The sequence below is a fragment of the Neolamprologus multifasciatus genome, chromosome 22 (assembly GCF_963576455.1).
Source record: "Neolamprologus multifasciatus chromosome 22, fNeoMul1.2, whole genome shotgun sequence".
In the NCBI taxonomy this organism is placed as follows: domain Eukaryota; kingdom Metazoa; phylum Chordata; class Actinopteri; order Cichliformes; family Cichlidae; genus Neolamprologus; species Neolamprologus multifasciatus.
This window is the reverse complement of record NC_140459.1, coordinates 35,270,981-35,296,356: the sequence shown is the minus strand read 5'-3', so window position 1 is coordinate 35,296,356 and position 25,376 is coordinate 35,270,981. Positions and strand designations below refer to the sequence as shown.

Genomic DNA, 25,376 nt, shown 5'->3' with positions numbered 1-25,376 from the left:
TCAAGCAAATTAGTCTGTCTTAAGTACAGAATGGTGGACTTTTGCCACCTCTGCTAAACCATCCATCATAGTAGGACTCACTACAAATACACCCTCCACCCACTCCACCTGCCTGCACTCTGTCTGTTGCTGTGGATGGTTGACCTGAGGTATTTAAACCACCTTCACTCCCTCTCACCCACACATTCCTCTTCTCTCCAGAATAAACAGTTATCTGTTCCACTTAAATGTTTCCCATCACCAAACAAATCTTAATGTCAGACAAATATAAGTAGAGTAAATACAGCACACTAGTTTTAAATGCTGACCTACCATAATTTCTCATGAAAGGAACAAACACCAGGCCTCACTTGCCTCAGCTTAGGTGTTTGTTGGCGATTGTGGCTCAAGAGTTGGGAGTTCATCTTGTAATCGGAAGGTTGCTGGTTCGAGCCCCGGCTCAGACAGTCTCGGTCGTTGTGTCCTTGGGCAAGACACTTCACCCGTTGCCTACTGGTGGTGGTCAGAGGGCCCGGTGGCGCCAGTGTCCGGCAGCCTCGCCTCTGTCAGTGCGCCCCAGGGTGGCTGTGGCTACAATGTAGCTGCCATCACCAGTGTGTGAATGTGTGGATGACTGAATGTAGAGTAAAGCGCTATACAAATACAGGCCTTTTACCATTTGTTTCATGTTTTAACGAATTCAGCTGAATTCAGTTCAGTTTTATTTATATTTATATAATCTCAACAGCATGATGAAATGCAGAGTGGTGTATAAACACATGAAAAAGGTGAACGAAGAAGAAACACTCATGACCTATTCCAACATAGCTAAGGAATATTTCAATGTAACCCTCCTGAATCCAAACTGGAAGCTGGTTCCACAGAAGAGGGGCCTGAAAACTGAAGGCTCTGCCTCCCATTCTACTTTTAAATACTCTAGGAACAACAAGTAGGCCTGCAGAGCGAGAGCGAAGTGCTCTAATAGGGTGATATGGTACTACAAGGTCATTAAGATAAGATGGGGCCTGATTATTTAAGACCTTGTATGTGAGGAGCAGGATTTTGAATTCTGGATTTAACAGGAAGCCAAAACAGGAGAAATCAGGAGTCCCACTGCAGCTGATCAGATGAAGGTATTTCAAAGACATCTTGACAATAATGAATTACAGTAAACGGTCTAGAAATGACTCCAATGTTCTTCACAGTGTTACTGGAGGCCAAAGTAATGTGCAGACCATATATCTGGTGAAATGTCATATTTAATTGTGTTACGTGTGACAAGCATGTAAAACAAAAGAAATCAGGAGGCGGGCAGATGCTTTGTCACCATGAGTGGCCCTCAAACACTTCCTGTCTGCTGTCCAATCACGTCCAACTAAACACCTCATTTGATCTTTCTTTCATTTGTCTACTAGTCTTTGCTTTTTAAGAGCACCTTGGAGTTTGACCCTGGAGTGATGAAATGTTTCTGTGAAACCGTCCTGCAGCTTCTTTTCTTTCACCTTTGGGGCCCGACGTCCAGCATCCAACAAACTGTTAGTTTTCTAACTGATTTTCTTGGGTTCCTTCTGAAACCACACACTAAAACATCAACATTTACACATAATGTGAATTTCCATCCACTTCTGGTTATCCAATACACACCCTGGATATTCCCAGTCTGGACCAATGCACAGAGACAGACAACCATTCACACCCATGAACCTGACACCTAGCACAGAGTACTGCAGCAATTCAGGAGGAAAAATGATGTGACGAGCCAAGTTCGGGGCAAGAATGCAGCACAGAGTGAAACACGAGAGCAAGAAAGACCAAGACAAAGGAACAGAGGACAACTGTAGGAGCTGTGAGCCATGAAGACAGCAGCAGGACGTTTTTATGTAAAAATCCTACAGTAGCCGTCACAGCTTCAGCCTGAGACTGCGTGTCACTATAGTCTTAAATGACCCTGTCATTGGTGGACTCAGTGACTGCAAGCTGCAGAAATCCTCATGTTTCCATTGCTGCTGTGAATTATGGACAAACATCTTCACTTTGGTCTTGTCTGTCCAAAGGACATGGCCCAGGTTTGCAGACATGCTGTCATGTTTTTAGAGACGAGAGGTTGTTGTCCTGGAAACCCACCAAACAAATCCTATTCTTTCTCTTTCTCTAAACGTCTGATCTTGTGTCTAAGCATGAACGTTAGAGTCTGACCATTTTATCAGTCTGATGTTGGGGTGAACTTGATGGGACAACTGTCCCTGGGAAGACAACGGCAAATAAATCTCCAGACTAGAGAGACAGAGACGAACTGTCGGGGTGCATTGGTCCCTGTGGCAGCTTCAATGCTTAAAGTAAATATCTTAAAGAGATGTTCTCTCGATGTCCTTTTTAAATATTTCAGCAGAACAGTGTGAAAGTGTTCACTGCATCTATGCAAGCAGCACGTGTGTGTGAGCTGAACACATCTGTGCATCGACGAGCAGCTCGATTCTCTGTGAGGCAACAACAGGAAACGATCGTCTTTTCTCTCTGTTGAAACATTTCAAATGTTCTACTGTGAATAAAACACGGCTTCATGAGAACCTTCAGTCATTTATTTACCTTCCATACAGCATCCCCATGGTTTTGAAACTGGGACATGTGCACTACTCAGGGACAGAGACATGACTAAAGGTCACCTGGCTTTGACTCTGAACAGCTTAACAAGGCCCATGTCAGGTGTTGGGGCTGATGGAACAATGGAAAAGGGCTGGGACTCATCTCTGATCTGTGAAACTCCTGATAAATAAGTCAGTCTTAAGCCAGTGATTCATAGGGAGTCTATAACTACATGTCTGCACATAAAATCTATTAAACTGGTTCAAGATTCTGACATTTGTCCCACGACTGACTTAAAGGTCGAAGTAACAACTGTCACATCTAATGTGTTTGTAGCCTGACTCGAGCAACGCTCAGCCAATTAAAGAAGTCGTGTTCATCATGGGAACAATGTTTCCTGTGAATCCTGTGAGTATTTTCCACTCTTTGTGGAAGTATTCCAGGATCACAGCTCCAGCCGGCCGGCGAGGGGTTTCCGGCTCAGGCCACAGCTGGTCCATCAGGCAGCGGCCAACCAGACGAGCTCTCTGTAAACGATCATCAATCACGGCTCCGGGCTGAGCTACCACCCTTCTGTTGCTCCAGGGCTGTGATTGGTTGGTAGGACGCGAACCTGCCACAAACCTCGGTGTCAGTGTCCATTCACTGACAACAATGAAGCAGAATAAGTAATGAGCTCTGTGCTGAGGTCTCCTCCTCGCTCGATGCTCAGAGCAGCTTTGACCATGAACCTTGAGGAGGCTGAATGCTGAGGACAGGAGAAGAGCGATGATCTGACACAGAGCGTTTATGCTGCACTACCAAAGAGCCCGCGGAGCAGCACAGCACAGAAGACACTGACTTTTGTCCTCGTTTGGATTTTGGGGTGAGAAGCTTTAACAGCGAGGACGCTGGAGACCAGGATGAAACTGGTGACCTTCCTCAGCTGGCTCACAGCCTTCTACAGGTTCAGTAAGTAGACCTCTCTTCATTATGCTGTGATTGTAGTTTGTTCACTGATATTAATCCAGTTTCATGTTGATTAATGCACAGAACATTTGATAAACAAGCTCATCGGTAAGAGCTGCTGTTAGTTTGTCCTTAAGTTTCATAAAGACCTGCACAGGCTGCAGGCGGACACAGATCGGTGGATTATCCCACTCAAAGCTGGTGAGTGTGGAAGTGACTTAATCCAGAAGGATCGACAGCCTTTTATAAAACATCACAATATTAATATCCTTAAATCTCTTCCTCTGGCACCATGTGCAGGTCGCACTGACAGTAAACGTCTGTGTTGTTGTTGAACACGAGCCTGTCAGACGATAATAAACCGATGATATAACTAAACTTGTTTCAGATTTGATGCAAATGATCTCCAATCAGCACATTTTCATGATGGTTCAGCGTTGAATGGACATCAGTGTGGGTGGTGTGGTGGGGGTGGGGGGGGTTCGTCTCCACTCTGCAGAGTCATTTATAGGATTTAAAGTAAACCTGAAAATCTAAAAGTTGTCGTTGATGTTTCCTGATGCAGAAGCAGCAGAGCTGGAGACAGAAAAAGGTTGTTTTTGGGAAAAGCAGGTTTGATTTCTGTCCTTAACTCAGAGCACAGAACGAGCTGAGAGTCAGTGACCTCTGACCCCGTGGAGGGGGTCGGCTTTCTGGGTCACCAGAGCAGTCTGTGAGGGGGTGGGGGGGTGCAGAAGGACAATAGCCTTCCAGAAGTGCTCAGTCTTCGCTGACCTCACCCTTACACCTTCATCTCCATAACACTGCAGCAGTCTGCGCTCACATTGAGCCTTTATTAAAGATGTGACTATAAGGTGATCCTCCTCCAGCTGCCTGTGACCCCCACCCCCCTCCCACTGGTCTAATCCACAACAATGGATCTGTTTCCTGCAGTGAAACATGCAAAAGCTAACATCTCAATCTCTGGGAGCTCAGGCTCATGTTTGCAGCAGCCCTGCCACCGTGCACGGACGCCTTCATGGGCCCAGTTAGTCTCATTTACCGTTGGCTTGTTAATAGTTTTGTATATTTCTATGCTGGACGAGATACAGACGAGATACAGACGAGATACAGACGAGTACAGACGAGATACAGACGAGTACAGACGAGTACAGACGAGATACAGACGAGTACAGTACCACAGCTGCACCACAGCAGATGAAAGGCTGCAAAGTCGTCTTTCAGCTTCAGCATCGCTGTGTGAGAAGCTGCTTGTAACGAACAGGTCGTGTGTCTGCATCGTGACATGAAACAGCGTCACTGACAGCTTCAGCCTGACTTTGGGCCATAATAAGGTTTTAAACAGCTTTGGTCCCTCGTCTCTGTCGCGCTGCAGACGATGGACTTCACACGTACAGTTAATCCTCCCTTTCACAGTAAAATATCTCTTCCTGTCTAAAAACACAACGTTTAGATATCCACAGATGTGAATGAAGCTGCTGAAGCTGAAACACGTCACTGTTTGTGTTTCTAACACGAAGCAGGACAACCAGGAGCTTCCTGAGTACTTCAAGTCTTTCAAATCAAAGAATGCATTTATTTTGTAGAGGTGCATCATCCTCATGTTCAGTCTGATGTGTTGGAGTAAACAAAGCTTGCTGCAGCCTTCATGTGTGAACACAAAGCTTATCAAATGTGACTCCAAGCTGAAGCTTATTGATTGGCTTCCTATTAAAAATCGACCCCGTGAATGCAGCGGCCTCAGGATCAGGCTGCACGTAGGTAACCTCAGCAGGTTCATCAATATTTATCTGATGCTAACTTTGTACGGTTTAGACACTGAGGGGAGTTTCAGGACTCCTCTGAGGTTGTATGAGAGCATTTTGATTGACGTCGTCACCGATGCTCACTCGGTAAACGCTGTGAGGTTGTTTTGCTGAACTGTGGAAATGCTCTGTGACTCTCTCTGCTCGTCTTCTGCTGTTGCTGATGTTGGTAAATTATTTGCACTCAGAGCTCTTACTGCACCACGTGTCCCCCTCTGCCTCAGTGATGGACTCCTCCATCCACCAACATCTCTTTTGGCCTCACATTTTAAACAACATTGGAAAAGTTTAAATGCAAACACTTTGCATGCAGTTGTATTTAATCACAGCAGCAGCTGGAGTGCACTGTGGATGTTATGTCTGCTTCACTGTGATGAAGCTAAAAGGCCTCAGCAGGTTCATGTTTAGCATCTGAGGGGAACCGTTCCTAAACCCTGATCTTCAGTCACATGCAGTAAAATGTTGTCAGTGTTTGCAGGCCAAACTTTGATTGTGTGTTTGTATATAAATTCTGGGCTTTGGGGGGATGGTGGGGGAGGTGTGAAGTTCAGGGGCAGCAGTTAAACAATAGCAGCAGAAGGTGGGTCGCGCAGGCTGGGGACGAGTACCAACCCCCCAGCCCTCATCTACATATCATCCTCCTCTGACTCTCGCGGCCCTCGAAGGGCTGGAGGTCACGAGTACGGGGTGCTAGTGTGGGGGTCGCTGGACGACCTCCCCCCTTAGAAAATCTCATTAAGTTCACAGATTGAACTCAGCAGCCTGTGATGCTGCGACCTCAGTCTGACTTCAGCCTTCATCTTATCATTATTATTTAAAGTCTGTGTAGTTCATCGTCCTGCTTCTGTGGCGTCATCGCTCGGAGCACAGAGCTCGCCTCATGAATCAGCTGTGTCACCTGGTTCAGTCAGCTCAGTCGCTTTCTGATGATGTCAGCGTGTTTATTTGTCTTTGTTCAGTTTATGTTCATAATGGAAACGATACACAGAAGGTCATGTAGGAAACACTGTTAGAAAGCCTGTTTCACTTCCTCCTCGACAGATGATCAGGTGATATTAATAAAGCTCAATAACAACAATGGACGTGTTTCTAATAACACAGTATTTGATATCCTGTCACACACGGACAAAGATCTCATGTTAACTGTACAGTTTAGAGATGGACCGATCCGATATTACGTATCGGTATCGGTCCGATACTGACCCAAATTACTGGATCGGATATCGGTGAGAAATAAAAAATGTAATCCGATCCATTAAATATCAAAAAAGCACCTCACAAAACTTGCGACACGGCGTAACTCGGCTCATAATCATAGCACGTAGCAGCAGTATGCATCACGTGATAGAGCGGCTGTGTGTATTTGTAGCCTCGCTACCAAACCAGCATTTCATCTCCGAGGAAGTTATCCCAGAGAGAAGTAAAGCAAGTGTGTAAGTTCATCTCTGAATGTCTGTAAAGCATTCCAGCTTTAAGCTTAACAACCGATATATGGAGCGACTGCCTCTCTCTCTCTCTCTCTCTCTCTCTCTCCTGCTGCTGCTTCAATCATGAAACAGCTTAATGATCAGCTGATCGGCTTTTCTGTCGCGAGTCCGTCTCTCTTGTTTGTTTTTGGCCCACTTCTCACCAGAAAGAGGAAACCAGCGGCTGAACAACAGCAGCACGTTTAAGCTTGATATGCTGTTGTTAGAATTTATTTAATATTACTTTCTAGACCAGGATCTTTTTCTACAGCTGACCGCTGGTAACTGTGCAGGGGCGGATCTAGCAAAGTGTAGCCAGGGGGGCCGATAGGGCAGTAACAGGGAAAAGGGGGCACAAAGACATACTTTTCTTTCTTATTCTCATTTAAAATGTCGAACTTTTAATAAATAATTATCTGACTCTTACACCCAAAGTTTTAATCTGATGTAAAATATATAGAAGTCCATTACTGTATATAGTAACTGTTAAGTCTAATATACCCTAGTAAGCTATACTACTTTTTCCTTCGGGAAGACACCATCCGTGCAGTCTACAATTCTGTTGAAGAAAGATGTTGAATCTATTTAATTATTCTTGAAAAATAATTTATTTTTGTGCATTTTCCCCCCTGCATCAAATTAATTTTGATTACATCGATTAAGCATCATGAGGTGGAGGGTGGTTCCCTATTTTTTTTTGCTGGGAGTTTGCAACCCTATTAGTATAGTACTCATACCAGAATAGGGAGGATGGAGCAGGTTTAAGTTTATTAGATTAATCAGTTTTGCTGAACTATGAAATATTTTGGGCGCAGTGTATTTTTTACATACAGGTTTAACAGAATAGCTTTAGTGTTGTTATTTATTTGAACTTGAGTATAAACTTATACAAAATGCAGCAAGATATTAAAAAAACGTTTTATTGATTAAAAAACACACTATATCGGATTCGTATCGGTATCGGCAGATATCCAAATTTATGATATCGGTATCGGTATCGGACATAAAAAAGTGGTATCGTGCCATCTCTAGTACAGTTAAGGCAGCAGGAAACACTGTGACACAAAGGTGACATTAAGGCGGCTGGATGATGCCTGTGGGGGGGCATGCTCACCTCAGACTGAGGCTGTTCTGTTATAAAGGAGAAACCATCATATTCACAAAGATCTGCTGGTGGTGGTGCACACTGGTGGTGCACACTGGTGGTGCACACTGATGGTGCACACTGGTGGTGCACATTGGTGGTGCACACTGGTGGTGCACATTGGTGGTGCACACTGGTGGTGCACACTGGTGGTGCACACTGATGGTGCACACTGGTGGTGCACATTGGTGGTGCACACTGGTGGTGCACATTGGTGGTGCACATTGGTGGTGCACACTGGTGGTGCACATTGGTGGTGCACACTGGTGGTGCACATTGGTGGTGCACATTGGTGGTGCACACTGGTGGTGCACATTGGTGGTGCACACTGATGGTGCACACTGGTGGTGCACACTGGTGGTGCACATTGGTGGTGCACACTGGTGGTGCACATTGGTGGTGCACACTGGACCACACAACTTTACAAAGTTCGACAGCTGCTGATGACTCGGATGTTTCAAAGGTTGCAGCACACGGAGGCGTCACCATCTCAGGTAGATGATCAGTGGGTTTGTGACGACAGCACAGAGACGTGGAAACACTGGTCGATGATTCTGTGAACAAATGAACAACGTTCGGAGACGTTTCTCCTACAGATGAGATCAAAACTCAGCTTTGACTCGACGTCTTCTGGTCGAGGCTCAGACAGAGTTCAGTCCTGTCAGTGGGTCGTGTATCTGAAGGCTGACCCACACTGATCACTTTCATGCACATGTAACTTCTCAGGTGCTGTTGGCACTCCCCATTGGTCTTCAGCAGCCTGATTAAGACATAGCTGATAATACTTATTATTAGATATCACAGCCTGAGACCCTGTGTTCAATGATTAAACCCACAGAAGGTGCAGCCCCCACTAGGCCTGAGAGATGTGGATCTCAGAGGGGCTGTTACCCCCCCGAGACAGCTGACCAGAAGAGCCACAGTCGTATCTGCTGAGAGCATCTGCTGAGTGGGAGCTTTCTCATTAGCAGACGCTCGTTTCTGGATCCAGCACATCAGTCAGAGCAGTGACAGAGATGATGAGGAGCAGCAGCTCTGAGGAAGGTTTAAAACCTGACTCTGATAAAAGCTGAACGCCAGTAACATCACAGAGTTGTTCATGTGCAGCTAACATGTCCACTTTATATGATATTACAAAACTGTGTTATGATCCAGTCCATGACCTGTTTCTGCTTTAGTGACCCGAGGTCATGTCAGAGTGTCAGAGTGACCTCAGTCATGTTAGTAACAGCACGTTAACACTGCTGGGAACATCCAACGCTGACGTGACGCCAACATGAAAACCAGCTGAGATCTCACAGTGGACGCACAGTCTGAGCTTTGACACGGGGAACTTTTCCTCTTCTGTTTCAGTGTCGATTTAGTGTCGAGTTTCTGTTGTGACTCGTCCTCACTACGAGGTGCAGATGCTGGACGTCACACGGTGAATAAACGAGTAAAGACTTGAGTTCTGCAGCTTCTTTTTGACATATCTGCTGAATGATGATAGACAGGAAGTGCAAGTGCACTTATATGTTACCTGTGTTAGACTCAAACTCTGTGAGAATATAAACGTCACTGACAAATGAAACTGAAGTCCAAACTCAGGCTGCTGTGTGGGCTCTCACTGTCGTATTGCATGTTCAGTCCAGCCGGTTACGAGAATCCTCGGTGACAATGATGAGATATGTTGCAAGTTCAAGTGCAGTTAATGCTAATGCTTCACAGCTGGGCAGCCAACGCAAGGGTTCAATGTTGAAGGCTGAAAGAAAACAACAAAGACTGAGAGGTTTCCCGAGGTCACCGCAGAGACGGGCCACGGCGAGGAAGGAGATCTGGGAGCATGGGAAAGTCACCTCAGACACAGATATGAATGGCAGACGATGGTGGGGGGGTGCATAAGGAGGGCAGATGGTGCCCTTGGCTGTGTGTTGGCCAACGAGAAGAAATAACTGGGGGTTGGGTGCAAATAAGCATGGTCACAATGCCATTGTCTCTACTGGGCCCTGCTTCAATGGAGGCTCTCCCAACTTGACCCCAGCGACCCCACCAGTGTCTCCTCCACAGCTCAGTGGCATTCAGCCTCCACTGTGACTGCAATAAAATCATCACAGGCCACAAATCCTCATGTGTCACCTATCGAGTTAGAGCTGCGTGGATATTATTCAGCTATAATTGAGTCAGGACGTGGTGACAGCCTCTGTTTCAGATAGTTTACAGCAGGACACCATCAGACCTCCAGGTCTCCTCCAGCCAGCTGCAGCCAGTGGGAGTCACATTGTTTGATAGTGGGAACACCCCACAGCAGCTGATCACCTGCTCACACACGGAGCTAAACCAGCATCCACATAGTTTCACTTTATGTTTACTTTTCTTTTATGCTTCCTGTTACGATGTCATAAAAACTACAGTGAGCCCACCTCAGAGGAACGTCTGTATAAATATAAATAAGATGTTTTGGCCCCTCCCAGCACATCCACACAGGATCTGTATTGGGTTAAAATACATTTTATTTACAGAATAAATGACAGTAACTTTGTGTTTCCTGTCTGCAGGCCGGGCCTCCGAGCTTTCTTTCTTGGTAGAACCCACGGACGTGACTGCGGTGAGGGATCGGCCACTCATGCTGGACTGTCAGGTCCAGGGCGAGGAACCCATCACAATCACGTGGCGCAAGAACGGAGCGCCCGTACCCAGCACCCCACGGGTGCGAGTACTAGAGAACGGCACGCTGCTAATAACGAGCTTCCAGAAACGCAGAGAGGGCAGCGATGCAGACGTGGGCGAGTACGACTGCGCTGCACAGAACCGCTACGGCCTGCTCGTCAGCCGCAAGGCCAAAGTGCACCTCGCCTGTAAGTGATCGTTATAACCTCCACATACGTCAGCAACACACAGCTTTAGCAGCTGATGTGTTAGAACAGGGGTGTCAAACTCAAACACACAGTGGGTCAAAATTCAAAACTGGAACAAAGTCGCGGCTAACGTTAATATTTATTGAAATATATTTATTCCTCCAGATATAAGAATTAATATTTTCTTATGGACTCAAACACGTTTTGCTGAAAAACTGAATATGGAACAAGCAAAGCTTAATACTAAACAATATCTATATTAGCTGTGTAATACCAGTAGGCCAGCTCTGATAGTAATTTGGTATGGCTTAGCGGGCCAAATGTAATTAGGCTGCGGGCCAAATTTGGCCCGCGGGCCAGAGTTTGACAACTATGTGTTAGGAGAAGCACATTTAGGTGCAGAAAGGTGGTGCTGGGTCTGAGCATGCTCACTGAGGAGGAGCATCCTGATCGGGCTGGTTAAAGCAGCCCAGCTCACGTCCCAGATTCAGGTTTTTAAGACCACTAATGTTGTGTTACACAGCAATGTCGATGTGTTTGATAAGATGCAGAGACACATTAGATTGTTTATAACCAGTCTGAAGAGAACTGGAGCTTCGCAGCTGGTTTGATGTTTCTTAGTTAAAGCGAAGCAATCAGAGAAGGAAAGAAAAGTTCAGTGTGAACGTCGGAGGCTCTGCTGCAGTCAGTGCACTTTGACCTTTCTCTGTTCACACACACACACACACACACACACACACACACACACACACACACACACACACACACCTACACACACACACACACACACACACACACACACACACACACACACACACACACACACACACAGTTTATGGTTTAACCAGGAGAATTGAAGCTTATTATCTTGTGGTGGTCTTGCTTTAATGCAATGAGTTGCCATGGTGATGCTATCTCATTTACAGGGCATATCTATTGAATTCGGCCTTATTGATTATGGCCATTTCAAAGCAGCCCAGCATGGTTGTGTGTGGGCACCACAGGAACATGGTCAGCATACAAGCTGCATGTCAGTCTTACAGTAAGAAAGGCTGAAACATCATAAATAGATCATATTTCTAATCACAAACACACAACATGTCCTGCTGACTCTCCCACAGACTTTATAGAGAAGTTCAACATTTGTGTGCACTGTTGTTCTCTTTGTGATTGGCTCTCAGCTCTCCCTAAGTTCCACACACACCCTGCATCGATGTCTGTGGACGAGGGAGGAGTCGCTCGATTCCAGTGTCAGATCAGTGGAGTACCTGAAGCCAGGATCACATGGGAGAAAGACCGAGTGCTGCTCAACACCACTGACAGCAGGTAAACTCAACTACCAACACATGTGTCGTGGACTGTGATGTGTGGTGTTTTTATAAAGGACCACATGTAACTGCTCTGGCAGCCTGAGTCACATCTAATGTTCATGTATGAGCAGAATTCACTGGAAAGATTCAATTCAATTCAATTTTATTTATATAGCGCCAAATCACAACAAAAGTCGCCTCAAGGCGCTTCATAGATACAGAGAAAAACCCAACAATCATATGACCCCCTATGAGCAGCACTTTGGAGACAGTGGGAAGGAAATGCCTCATCTTCACTCAGCTTCTCTTACCTGTCCAGGTACACTCTCCTACCAATGGGCATCCTCCAGGTGACAGGTGTGAGAAAGGCGGACGCGGGGGTTTTCCGCTGTGTTGCCACCAACATCGCCAACACTCGTTACAGCCACGAAGCCACGCTCAATGTTACTGGTAGGTGGACTCACGATCCCCGTCAGTGTCAGTTATAGTACGGCTGGGATATGAGCGGCAGGGTTAGCGCCCGCACGAGCCTCTCACAACATGATCACATGTTTGATCTGTAAGCAGAGGCTCCAATCACACGTGTGTCCAACTGTCACCACAACCTGAGTCGTTCCCAGCAACAGCCCTCAGCCCAAACACAACGTGTTTCCAATGTTTCCATTGTTTCTAATGTTTCTAATGTTTCTAATGTTTCTAATGTTTCCAATGTTTCTAATGTTTCTAATGTTTCTAATGTTTCCAATGTTTCCAATGTTTCCAATGTTTCTAATGTTTCCAATGTTTCTAATGTTTCTAATGTTTCTAATGTTTCTAATGTTTCTAATGTTTCCAATGTTTCTAATGTTTCTAATGTTTCTAATGTTTCTAATGTTTCTAATGTTTCCAATGTTTCTAATGTTTCCAATGTTTCTAATGTTTCTAATGTTTCTAATGTTTCTAATGTTTCTAATGTTTCCAATGTTTCTAATGTTTCCAATGTTTCCAATGTTTCTAATGTTTCCAATGTTTCCAATGTTTCCAATGTTTCCAATGTTTCCAATGTTTCTAATGTTTCCAATGTTTCTAATGTTTCCAATGTTTCCAATGTTTCCAATGTTTCTAATGTTTCCAATGTTTCCAATGTTTCTAATGTTTCTAATGTTTCTAATGTTACATTTCATAACATATGAGGTGTGCAGGGCGCTCACACTGTTAACAGTGCTGCTGGGTTTATGCAGTGATGTCAAAGCCACAAGGACAATCCCACATTCATGTAAGAGCTCACTGACCACGTGGCTGTGATGCTGGGACGTTATCATCACACAAACACTGCCTGTGATACTTCCACATGAATCTGCTGATTGACTACGTCAACAGTCACTGGGAGTAAAACCAGTGCATTATATACTAAACACAGCTGTATACTACGTACTGTGTATTGCACCAGGAGTGGGTTTTTATAATCGATTTATCGATTAAAATCAATTCTGGCTTGGATAACGTGATATCGATTCATTAAAATCCTGAATCGATTTTTTAATATTAATTTATTTTGCCCGAAACCCCATAATCTCAGGTTAAACCTCCCAAAATTTCAACAACCACCAAACAGCTACAACAGTAAATGAGAGCAGGAACACGGATTCTGCACAAAGACGTGAACACAAAGCTTGGACCCGCAGATCAGAATCAGTGAGATGTGACTTTCTCACCCAACGGCACTGTGTCCGTGCTGTCGGGTGAGAAACGACGGCACCATCAGCGAGCTGTGATTCTGATCTGTTGGCGGGTCGAGCTTTGTGTTTACGCCCTTTTTGCGCTGATTCTAAAGCTGTTAGTTTATCTCTCTCCAAACAATATTGACCGAACCAGCAGCAAAAGAAGATCCAAACTACGCTTCACATAAACATCGTCATGACTTCACTCTGACTTTTGCTGTTTTGCTTCGATCACGATAAAATCACACTTCATGCACAGCTCTCTCTCTCTCTCTCTCTCTCTCTGTACTTCAAGAACAGTTTCACGTCTAAAAATCTGTTTTCTTCATTATTCGCTTGCTTGTTATGCACAAGTCCACCGTTGTTTACGGCGCTGTCGGACGCTGTTTTTTTCCTTTTACTTACTTCCGGAAATAAAACATCATTTCTGCCGTTCAATACTGAACAAATTTAAACTTTTTAAAATTATACAAAACGCTCAGCCGTGTCTCTAATAAAACCGCTGTAACTTCAGAGGTAATGTTCATGTGTTGATTAATGGTTTTCTTTCGTTTTTGATCTACTGCAGAATATTTTTATAAAATCTCAAAACAGGAAAATCACCTTCATGTTTTTGTGTTTTATCTTCAGCTACTTTGACACAAAGGCCTCTGCTGTGACGCTCACACCTTTGATAAAGTCTTGCATGTGTCAGCTTCCTTTTTATAGATACAAAAATATAGAAATGTACTGATCTGAATTATAATATTTCTGACTGTCTGAGGCAAAATTTCCCAGATTTCGAATTGAATCGCATCAAATTGAATGGAATCGTGGATCGAATCGATTCTAGAAATCAGTGACGATACCCAGCCCTATATTGCACTCACACTATACACTCCTCGTCCCGACGTCATTGGGTCCATACTCTCTTTTTGTGTCTCCTCACCTTCCAGGTGGGACTCCAAGAACCTACAAGGAGCCTGTGATCCTGTCAGGACCTCAGAATCTGACCATCACGGTCCATCAGACCGCCATCTTGGAGTGTATCGCCACAGGAAACCCGAGGCCCATTGTTTCCTGGAGCAGGCTAGGTAGCCCTGTAGCATCCCAGCAGAATGTGAAGAAAAGACTGAAGCCACAAAGGTTTGATGAACTGTTTCTGTGTCCGTGTGTCCATCAGACGGGCGCTCCATTGGGGTGGAGGGCATCCAGGTTCTCGGGACAGGGAACCTGATGATCTCAGACGTGTCCCTGCAGCACTCTGGTGTGTACGTGTGCGCTGCCAACCGGCCCGGCACCAGGATGAGGCGCACTGCGCTCGGACGCCTCGTGGTACAAGGTGAGGATGTACAGGGACCGCTGACGTGCTCTTTAGCCTCCACCCCTCAGTACTGACCGCTGACTGCCCGACACGTCTTCACTGTACCTGTCAGGTGTCTGTGCAGGAAGTCTGTGTCCAGCACAGACAGATGCATGATCGGCATTTAGAAAGTAGTTTACATGTTACACTTAGATATGACAGGTAACGTGGATAAATGCTCAGACCTTATTGTTAACCACTGTAAGATATGTGAGCTGAGATGTGTTCAGTTAGCCCTGCGTAGGCGTGGGTTTTTATAATCGATTTATCGATTAAAATTGATTCTGGCTTGGATAACGTAAAATCGATTCATTAATATCCTGAATCAATTTTTTAATATGAATTTATTTTGCCCGAAATGCCAGAATCTCTGGTGAAATCTCACAAAATTTCAACAACCACCAAACAGCTAAAACAGTAAATGAGAGCAGGAACACGGATTCTGCACAAAGACTTAAACACACAGCGCAGCCCGCGGATCAGAATCAGTGAGACGTCACCTTTCTCACAGTCGGGGCTGAAAGCCGACAGCTCGCTGATTCTGATCTGTCGGCGGGTCCGCGCTTTGTGTTCACGCCCTTTATGCGCTGATTCTAAAGCTGTTAGTTTGATGTCTCTCCAAACAATATTGACCGAACCAGCAGCAAAAGAAGATCCAAACTAGGCTTCACATAAACATCGTCATGAATTCACTCTGACTTTTGTTTTGCTTCGACCACGATGCACAGCTCTCTCTCTCTCTCTCTCTCTCTCTCTCTCCCTCTCTCTCTCTCTCTCTCTCTCTCTCTCTGTACTGTTTTCTGCATTATTCGCTTGCTTGTTACGCACAAGTCTACCGTTGTTTACAGGCTGTCGGCCGACGGGTTTTTTTTTTGTTTTATATACTTCCGAAAATAAAACCTAATTTCTGCCGTTCAATGCTGAACAAATTTAAACTTTTTAAAATTATGCAAAATGCAAAATGCTCAGCCTTGTCTCTAATAAAACCGCTGTAACTTCAGAGGTAATGTTCATGTGTTGATTAATGGTTTTCTTTCGTTTTTGATGTACTGCAGAAAATTTATATAAAATCCCAGAACAGGAAAATCACCTTCATGTTTTTCTGTTTTATCTTCAGCTACTTTGACACAAAGGCCTCTGCTGTGACGCTCACACCTTTGATAAAGTCTTGGTGTGTCAGCTTCCTTTATAGATACAAAAATATGTAAATGTACTGATCTGAATTATAATATTTCTGACTGTCAAAACTTCCCAGATTCAAATCAAAGTGAATCGAATTAAATCGAATCGAATCAAATTAAATCGAATCGTGGATCGAATCGATTCTAGAAATCAGTGACGATACCCAGCCCTAGCCCTGCGTGAGGGGGGGGGGGGGGTCTGCATGTGTATCTGTGCCCTCGGCTCTTTGGTGGGGGAGGGACTGAGCGAGGCCGACTGACTTGCAGTTGGGGGTGGAGGTGCTTTCATCCATCACCCTGCACGTGTCCATATTCTCAGTCTAATAAGCTCATTGGCTGCTGAAATGAAACTTTGGGAAAATAAAAATCCATCAGTAAAATTAAGTAAAAAACTGAATTCAGTTATTTTCAGATCAATTAAGTTGTTTAATTAAAAAAAACAAATTAACACAATGAAAACTTGATGGTTTGTATTCTCAGAAAGGTTTGAACAAGCCGTGAAGCCTCGTCTTTGACAAGGATCATTTTCAAACACGTGTTTGTGTTCACGTCCTTTTTGTCTCTCAAATGTTAAAATATAGTGTAAATATTCACTGTCCTTCTACTGGAGCCGGTTTGAGCTGCTCTGTCTGCGCCACGCTCTGAATCATTTATCAATACATCATCTCTGATCTATTCATTCATTTATTTAGTTTCCACTAAAATCACTTCTGGAAAACGCCGTGTTTGTGACGGTCAGCTGACGAGTTTATGTGTGAATCTTTCATCGTCCAGCTGAAATCAGCTGTTGTTCTGTGGCCAGGACGCAGGGACAAAGACCACATATGGGGAAACAAAACGTGCAGGACAACAATACAGGGGGCAGGTGGGGGTTGCAAGGGGGAGGGAATGACCTGCGATCTCTGACCCATGACCTAGACCGGAGTAATAAGGACACATGTCTCTGAAAACAGTTGGATGGAGGGAGTAGGCGTGGAGGGCAGAGAGGCAGAGGGGGGAAGTCATTTAACAGCAGCAGTAAAAATACGCCCATAATTCTTCCACTAACTGTAACATTTTACAATAAAATGTGTCCCTGTGCGTTATGTTATTATGTAACATGTATGTGTTATTATGTAACATGTATGTGTGTAATTATGTAACATGTATGTGTTATTATGTAACATGTATGTGTGTTATTATGTAACATGTATGTGTTATTATGTAGCGCACATACATCAGGTTTGCTGTTAACAGGAGGGACACCACACAAATGGCCAACGTGTGAAAAACAATAAACAAACAGTAAACCTGTTAATACAGCTGTGCAGGTTGATAAAGTTTAATCAGTGTAATTGGGCATGTAGGGCATCCCCCCCCCCCCCACACACACACACACAGGGACAGGGTGATACCTGAATCGTCACAGCACCGTCTTCTTTAAAGGGTGTCTCAGGCGTCCTTCACATGTTTTGGTTTCCGTCACTAACATCTCCCCACGAACACTTCCCTTTGGTTTGTGTGCTTCATGTTTCTGTGCGCTGCATTAAGGCTAGTAGAATAAGAGCCACATGTAATGAAGCAGAATGATCTTTAAACGCTCTTCAGCCTGGTGGATGCTCCTCTGCAGTCCGATGTGCATTCATACAGTGATGTGCTTCAGGTTTACGCTGTGATTCTGTTTTGCTCTCGGTCTCACCTCCGTCTGTTCCACCTCAGCTCCTCCTGAGTTCCTGCAGTGGCCACAGTCTGTATCCAAACCAGCAGGGGGCAGTGCTGTGTTCACCTGTGTGGCCCAGGGTGTCCCTGAGCCTCATCTCATTTGGCTGAAGAATGGCAAGGTCCTGATGCCCGGACACAACATCAAGCTTACCAATAACAACAGGTATGTGAGTCAGGGAGTGCAAACGCCATCTGTGATATACTTTTAACACTTGACCCACAGAGTGACGGCGCTGTGTCCAGAGCGTCTGACCCCGAAGTCTTCATATGATCGTGTTGGTCACAGTGAGATCGACCACGCAGGTCACATAAAGATACAGAGCACGTCTGTCTCCACGCAGAGACATTCAAACCAAAAACATCTTCTGTGAGGCGACAGTGGCGTCCTCTCTCCCCGAGCTCAGCTCCGTCACAGTGTGTCATCACAGGAGACATTTTCCATAAACCACTGATTCCAGGAGTAAAATCCCAACGTGATCCTCTGTAATTGTTGACGGGAACATTTTGACATGCAGTCCTTCAGGCTCATCTAAATGTTTTAAAGCATTTTCATTTCTTATCAGTGAGACCAGAATCATTATTCACAGTTGTGTCCAGTTTCTCACAGTCTTAGCAGTCACGTGGTCTCTCTGCAATGGAGATATATAGTAGTACAGTAATGCTGAGAGGTGAGAGCAGCTAGATGCAGGGTAGATGGAGCTGCAGTACGTTTAACACTGAACCATCACATTTCCACGCAGCGAAGTAACAGCAGCTCACTCGTTGGGCACGTTGTCCTTACAGCACTCTGGCTTTGACCCGTATCGGCTCGGACGACGAGGCTATCTACCAGTGCATTGCCGAGAACAGCGCCGGTACCAACCAGGCCAGTGCCCGCCTGGCCGTGGCGCAGGGTAAGGATCTGCCCGATGCCCCGGGAGGCTTCGCAGCCAAAGCCGTGTCCACGCACGCCCTGCAGATCAGCTGGGACCAGCCGCCCAGCAACGTCACTGAGAGCATCATCGGCTACGTGCTGCACATCCGCAAGATAGGAGGTGAGTGTGAGCACACACACACACATGCTGCCATTCATCTCATGATCTTAAGTCTCATAATGTGTGTGTGTGTGTGTTATTTAGAGGCCGACAGTCTGGAGCTGCAGGAAGCCATCAGTAAAGGCAACTTTCAGCACGACGTCACCAACCTGGAGCCAGCCACCACCTACTCTCTCTACCTGAAGGCCTACTCGCCCATGGGAGCCAGTCAGCAGTCCCATACTGTGACTGTGACTACTTTAGGGGGCGGTAAGATCAGCAAACACTGAGACCAGCAGGGACCAGTCTTCCAAACTGGTTTTTATCATTTCTTTAGCACAGTGAGGAATGCCTTTTCCCAGTTGACCACTGTCCTTTTGCCTCCGTGCAGTGCCTGCTCCACCTACCTACTTCACCAAGGTGTTAAATTCCAGCGCCGTGCAGGTCCTCTGGGAGCTTCCCGCTAAGGCCGGTATGGTCGAGGGCTTCAGGCTGTCGTACCGCAGGGTCCCCCACGCCGAGTACCAGAGCCCGACTCAGCTGCCCTGCTACGTGAATGCCCACACCCTGTCGAACCTGGGTAAGTGTGTGCAGGGGTGCACATAGGCACACTGTAACCACAGCACTGCAAACTTCACCAGTAAGACTTTTCACAAACACACGACTCAGCAACAGCCACATTAAATGAAACTCGTCACCTTTGAAAACGTCCCGCCCTGTCTGTCTTACATCTGTGTCCATCATCAGTCCCTTTATTCCCTCTATTCAATGTTATACAACGCTGTGTTTGAGCTCGTCTGCATCTGTTTCAGAACCGGGTGCAGTGTATGAAATCAAACTGGTTGGCTATAATGGGAACGGAGAGAGCGACTGCTCCAAGAGGCTGGTGTCACTCGCAGAGGAGGGCGTGAGAGACCAAAGCACGGGTGAGTGTCGGCACACGTCTGTGCCTGCAGCAGCAAACAGCTCCTGCAGACACTGCAAACGATCATCAGTAAATGAAAATCGATTTTCATTTGGTGAGAGATTTGAATGGTAGAAAGATCTTTAATAACTAATGACACCACTAGGGATGCAACGATAGCAATTTTTTCAAACCGATACGATACCGATACTTGGATCTGAGTACTTGCTGATACAGAGTACAAAAAACGATACTTCTACCACACACACACACACACACACACAAATGCAATGAATTGGAAGACAGGTTTTATTTTATTCTCTGCCGATAAAAAATAAAAATCTTAATAAAAATGACCACAAAAAAATTTCAAGTGAAAAATAAGCACTTCTGTTAAATTATTGCAGAGTCTCCACATTGTAATTTAACAAAATATCACTGAACTATTGGCACTGTCTCGAGCTTTCAGAATAATAAATAAACACTTCTGTTTGGAATAAAATAAATACAAATTAGGTTTGAGAATAAAATAAACTTTTAAATTATTGCAGAGTGTCCATATTGTAAACAAACAAAATAATTATTATTTATTATATTACTGGGAATTTCATATCGCAGCTCGAGTATGCTGAGAAGACGGTGCAATCCTATGTTTTCCACGACCGGCATTGGCTGGTCATCCAGAGCGATAAAATGAGTCAGAGCCTCTGTTATTTTAACTGCTTGTGGATTTTCTCTTGACATTTTTCATCGCTTTTCCAAAACCTGAGTTAAAGTTGGCTGTTCCACACTGCTGACATTTTGTTTAGCCTAGCTACAGCAGCCTCCAGTTACTCTTTTTTATCTGGAGCTGCCAGTCTCTCTCGTCTAACCCTGTGCCTGTTTAGCGCGGGATGTCCCCCTAGTGGCCAATCTAAAAAACTACAACAAAAATGACAATCCACCCTCTGATTAATGAAATAAGTTAGTATCGGTTCATGGTATCGGTTAACTTTTACAAGTATGAGTACACACACATTTTACAGTATCGGCCCCCATACCTGTATCCGTATCGGTGCATCCCTAGACACCACTAACCCTGCAGCACTAATGCATGGATGTGTACAAACTATAACAAAATAATAATATATCAAATCTTCATGAGAATACAAGCACGATGCACCACAGGGATTTATGACTTACAGGTTAAGTTGAAAAGCATGTGAAGGTCATGCTGTCGCTGATAGTGAGGCAGAACCTCCGTCGTGCTTCAGCCATGAGGACGTCCATCAGTAATGTTTGGTTTGTTTCCAGGAGGAGACCACCTGTGTCAGTGCAGGGACGGAGAGGCCTCGCTGGGCAGCATCGTCATCGGCGTCCACATCGGCACCGCCTGCATCATCTTCTGTGTTCTCTTCCTCATGTTTGGATACCGTCGCAAGTATGCATCCATGCACTGTGCATGTTCTCGTGTTGTTCTTCTTTATAACTAGAGTTCATCCCTGTTAACTGATGATCACATGTAGCTCAGTGCAGCACACGCACTCACAGCTGGGCCTGCTTTGCAGTCTGTTTTGCAGTAAAGGGACTCAGGACGACTGGTCTCCATCGAGGATCCAACCAGTGCACACCGGCATGCCTAAAGATGGAGAGGCCCTCCCCAGAGGAGAGTCTCAGGTACACGCTTTATCTTACCTCATGTATACATGTTAGTGCTTTTAACTCCATCATGCACCACAGACTGCTGAGTCAGGTTAACTGCCAAACTCAGCTGACATGAGGAGGAGTTATTTGTCCCTCTTCAAAGTCACGAGGTTTCCTAATAAAGGTCACGAGACAGCTGTGGAGCCGTGACTGCAGACTAGATGTGCAACAAGAGTTACGAACAATAAACAGAAGGTTTATCCAGATGTTGTCTCACATGCACATGCATGCTTCTGATCTGTGTCCTCTTCTGTCCCCTTCCTTTGTGCTCTTCTGTCCTGTGAGCAGGTGGTCTGCCAGGTGATCATTGATCAACATTCATCAGGTTTGCACGCCACAGGCACTGGCTAACACCGGTCAGTGATGTCATAACAGCCACACCCCTGCCCTGTCCTCCAGCAGTCAGCCATTCACTAGGAACCTCCCACCTTTGGTTCGTTAGGCTCAGTCATACCATTAGTGTCCCCAGACCTGCTGCTAATAGCCTGAGAGTAGACGCTCCAGCCCCCCCTCAAACCAAAGCGTATCGCCTTTATTGCCTGTGCACGTGCCTGTGCACGTGAAGAAAGCCTTTGAAAACCGTTGTCACCACAGATTGTGTCCTGTCTCGCACCACAAACGTTTATGTCACTTTTTCAGTGGAAGGCGTAACCAAAACTCTACCTCTCAGATCGCCACTGACGAACTGACATGATGACGTGGACGTTAAACCTCATGAAGCCAAAAACTCTGACGGAGACGTCTCGTCAATCTGTGGTGACAAACTTTGCCTTTTATTCCTCTACAGTGAGGAAAAGAAGAAACGTAGCGGCCTTTGTGAACACCTTCCAGAGGTGACGATGAGAAACTATTTTCTATTACAAGCCATTAGGAAGAGTCGTGTGACCCTTTAACTCAGCTCCTTCCACCCAAAGCTGCTCCTTCCAAAGAAAGCTACCTCACTCTGATGGCAACATCTTTTCTATAGTTAGCCCGACCTGCTAATGCTAGCCTACCTCATCCAAAAGCAAAGGCTTCTGGTCAGTGAGCATGTGACCTCACTGTGCAGCAGCATGTGGAGTCTCAGCCCGAGCCTCCATCACGCCTCAGCTTCTCATGCTTTTGGTGGAATTTCTCCATTTTTGTGACGTCAGAAGATGTTCGTGCTTTTCCTCCAAAGACATTTGGAAGTATGTCGAGCACAACATGATGAAACAACCCAGCGTCCTCTTCTTTCTCTCCACTGAGCAAAACGGGAAGCTTGTCTTTGTTAATCTGCATAACTGAATCCAAAAGATGACCGAGGCCTCGCTGCCAAATTGGTCGATCGGGACTTCAGTGGCGTTTACTGTGCCACGTGCCCGGATGCACAGACGAGCGCCACGCTTCACGCCGGCTGCCTATCCAAAAAGTTTTTATGAAAACCAAGATGAATGAAACCCAAAGATATAAAGATTTCATGGTTTTCTTTATGTTCGTTTCAAACTTACTATAGAAATACGTTTACTTTGAGTTTGGATCGTTCCTGGAAGTGGGACACCTCTGCTTTAAACATCGTTTGCTTTTGTTCGAGTCTCCAGGCCGACCCTTCATTCTAACTTTTAAATGTCTCTATATGAAGATGTACGATATGTTGAATAATTTTGTATCTATGAGGAATACTGATTGTTTTTTTAGCTGAGTTTTTGCCAAATATGTTGAAGAAATATGTGACCAAATAACACAAATATGTAAAAGCAGCGGTTGAACCTCGAGGGCAGACGCAGTGTGAAGAACCCAAATGCTTTGGTTTCAGCTCAGAAGTCAGAAGAAAACTGTGATTTTGTCTTTTTCTTACTTTCAGTTTGGCTCTTTGCATGAAATGATTTAATTGTAGGTATCATGAAACTCGTAGGACGATCAACGTCCTGCAAGCAAACATTATTTATCACCTTTTTCCTTTTGCTATAAAATTCATCCCAGTTTGAGAACGACTGGGAGAATCCAGCTTGGACTCTGACACGTTAACGATGATGGTTTCCCTCCCTCGAGGTTCACCGGTCGACCCGATGAGTGTTTGCTCACACCACCAGGAGAAATTTTCTCTTCATTTCCACTGTTGCAGATGAAAGCTGCGAAACAAATGTGATACCAAAAAAGTGTTTTTGTAGTATGAAGTGTGTAGTGCCATTTGAGAGGAACATGTTAGCTTCTTTTGTTCTTCCTGCTGTGACAGGAAACGGTGCCAAAACGAATGTTTGATTATTAATATTATTGTTGTTAGAGTCAACAACGTTTCTGTTTTCTCCCTCTGACACACGTGAGAGACGTGGAGATGTTTGTTAGACGTTACTTTGAGCCTTCGAGCAAGTGTTGTGAGCTGTCTGTTTGAGGCGTTAAACTCACAAACGCCCAAAGGCAGCGATTAGAAGAAAAAAGTAGAAAAGTAGAGACTGGAGAAACAATGCTTTAATAATTCTAAGTGCTTCGGCGTTCCCAAACCTTTGTACTGTTATATTTTTACACAAAGCTTTAACCTGCTGAGGCGGGGGCCTGTCCGCCGGTCAACATGAAAGGTGTGGAAATGCAGAGCAGACAGGCAGCAGGTGGACACCATGCTGTGACTTCAGTCGCCCTCAGAGACACTCCTCACCTTCACAGCTACACACAATAAACTGTCCTAGAGACACAACACATTTGACTGTATTTAATTCTGCTCCGTGTCAGTGCGACCTGCGGCTCATGCCAAAGCATACAGAGCTTTGTCTGATCCGACCCTGTGATCAATGATTACATTATTTATTTAGCCCAGCCTGTCCGTGTGTGGTGAATCCATCGCTGCTACAATAGGGAACAAAACACTAACTACTTAATTTCTCACCTATAATGTGCTTGTACAGAAATATCTTCAGAAACATGCACGAAACACAAACTGTTGTAAACGTTACTGTTTGTGTTTTGGAGTTTAGTTTAAACTCAGGAGTGTTTCAGAGAAAAGCCTCCGGCTGACAGAAGCATGTCTGTGACCTCCAGCTGTCTGAGCTCTGTGCTTTACACCACCCTTTCTCTTTGCTCCATCAAATTCAATGCCTAAAACCAAATAAATAAATGTAGCTCAAGTCATGTGTGCTGCTTATTGTTTAGTGGTGAAACAGGAAAAACCATCTCTGAATGGAGGCGGGGCCTAAGGGTGCATCTGTCACCATCTTACATGCTGTGATTGCAGCCATTCAACTCTCTGTGGATGGTGCTCATGGTGTGCACCAGTGTTCCTTCAGTGGGCTGTTATTGTGCAAATGTGCAACCTGCAGTCGGCTGAGACTGAAGGAGTCACCTGATGATGATGATGATGATGATGATGATGATGATGACCGTCCTGATGAACAGAATCAACCTTTTGGGAAACACAAAAATAATATTTATTTTATTTAGTGTGTGAGTGAGAGAAACATTTTTCATGAAACAAATTCAACAAAAAGAGCCCAGCAGGGAGTTTTACCCTGTTTGTTTGAATGTAAACTCTCCTCCACTGGCTGCTGGGCCACCATAACCAGCCCGCACAGGTTTGTTACAGGTGTGCAGTGCACCTATCCACACAGCATAAAGGCTATAACCAGACTCTCAGATGTTCACGTGTTTCACCCACATACATCAACCCACACTGAGCAGTTATACTGTAGTGAAGCTGCATTTGCATCATTAAAGGCTTTTCTTGCAAAATGGAGCCAAAAGCTCCCCGAGACTCAAATCTTTCCTAAATGCTCCAAACACGTCAGCCTCGACCTGTGTCTCTGTACTGTGGGTTAAATGGTACCGCATCCACAT

The 25,376-nt window shown here is 45.1% G+C and overlaps 1 protein-coding gene across 1 annotated transcript; it reads left to right on the top strand.

Annotated features, from left to right (window-relative positions):
* The first annotated feature begins 38 nt into the window (after positions 1 to 38).
* Positions 39 to 24,668, top strand: LOC146493919 (immunoglobulin superfamily DCC subclass member 3). The gene is made up of 15 exons (XM_085148727.1): positions 39 to 3,513; positions 10,460 to 10,759; positions 11,941 to 12,085; positions 12,389 to 12,519; positions 14,705 to 14,842; positions 14,932 to 15,090; positions 17,991 to 18,156; positions 18,777 to 19,027; positions 19,112 to 19,276; positions 19,398 to 19,586; positions 19,819 to 19,932; positions 21,204 to 21,330; positions 21,458 to 21,566; positions 21,882 to 24,228; positions 24,312 to 24,668. Exons 1-14 carry the CDS (start codon positions 3,465 to 3,467, stop codon positions 21,942 to 21,944), a joined length of 2,106 nt encoding a protein of 701 aa, XP_085004853.1. The 5' UTR covers positions 39 to 3,464; the 3' UTR covers positions 21,945 to 24,228; positions 24,312 to 24,668.
* The last annotated feature ends 708 nt before the right edge of the window (positions 24,669 to 25,376 follow it).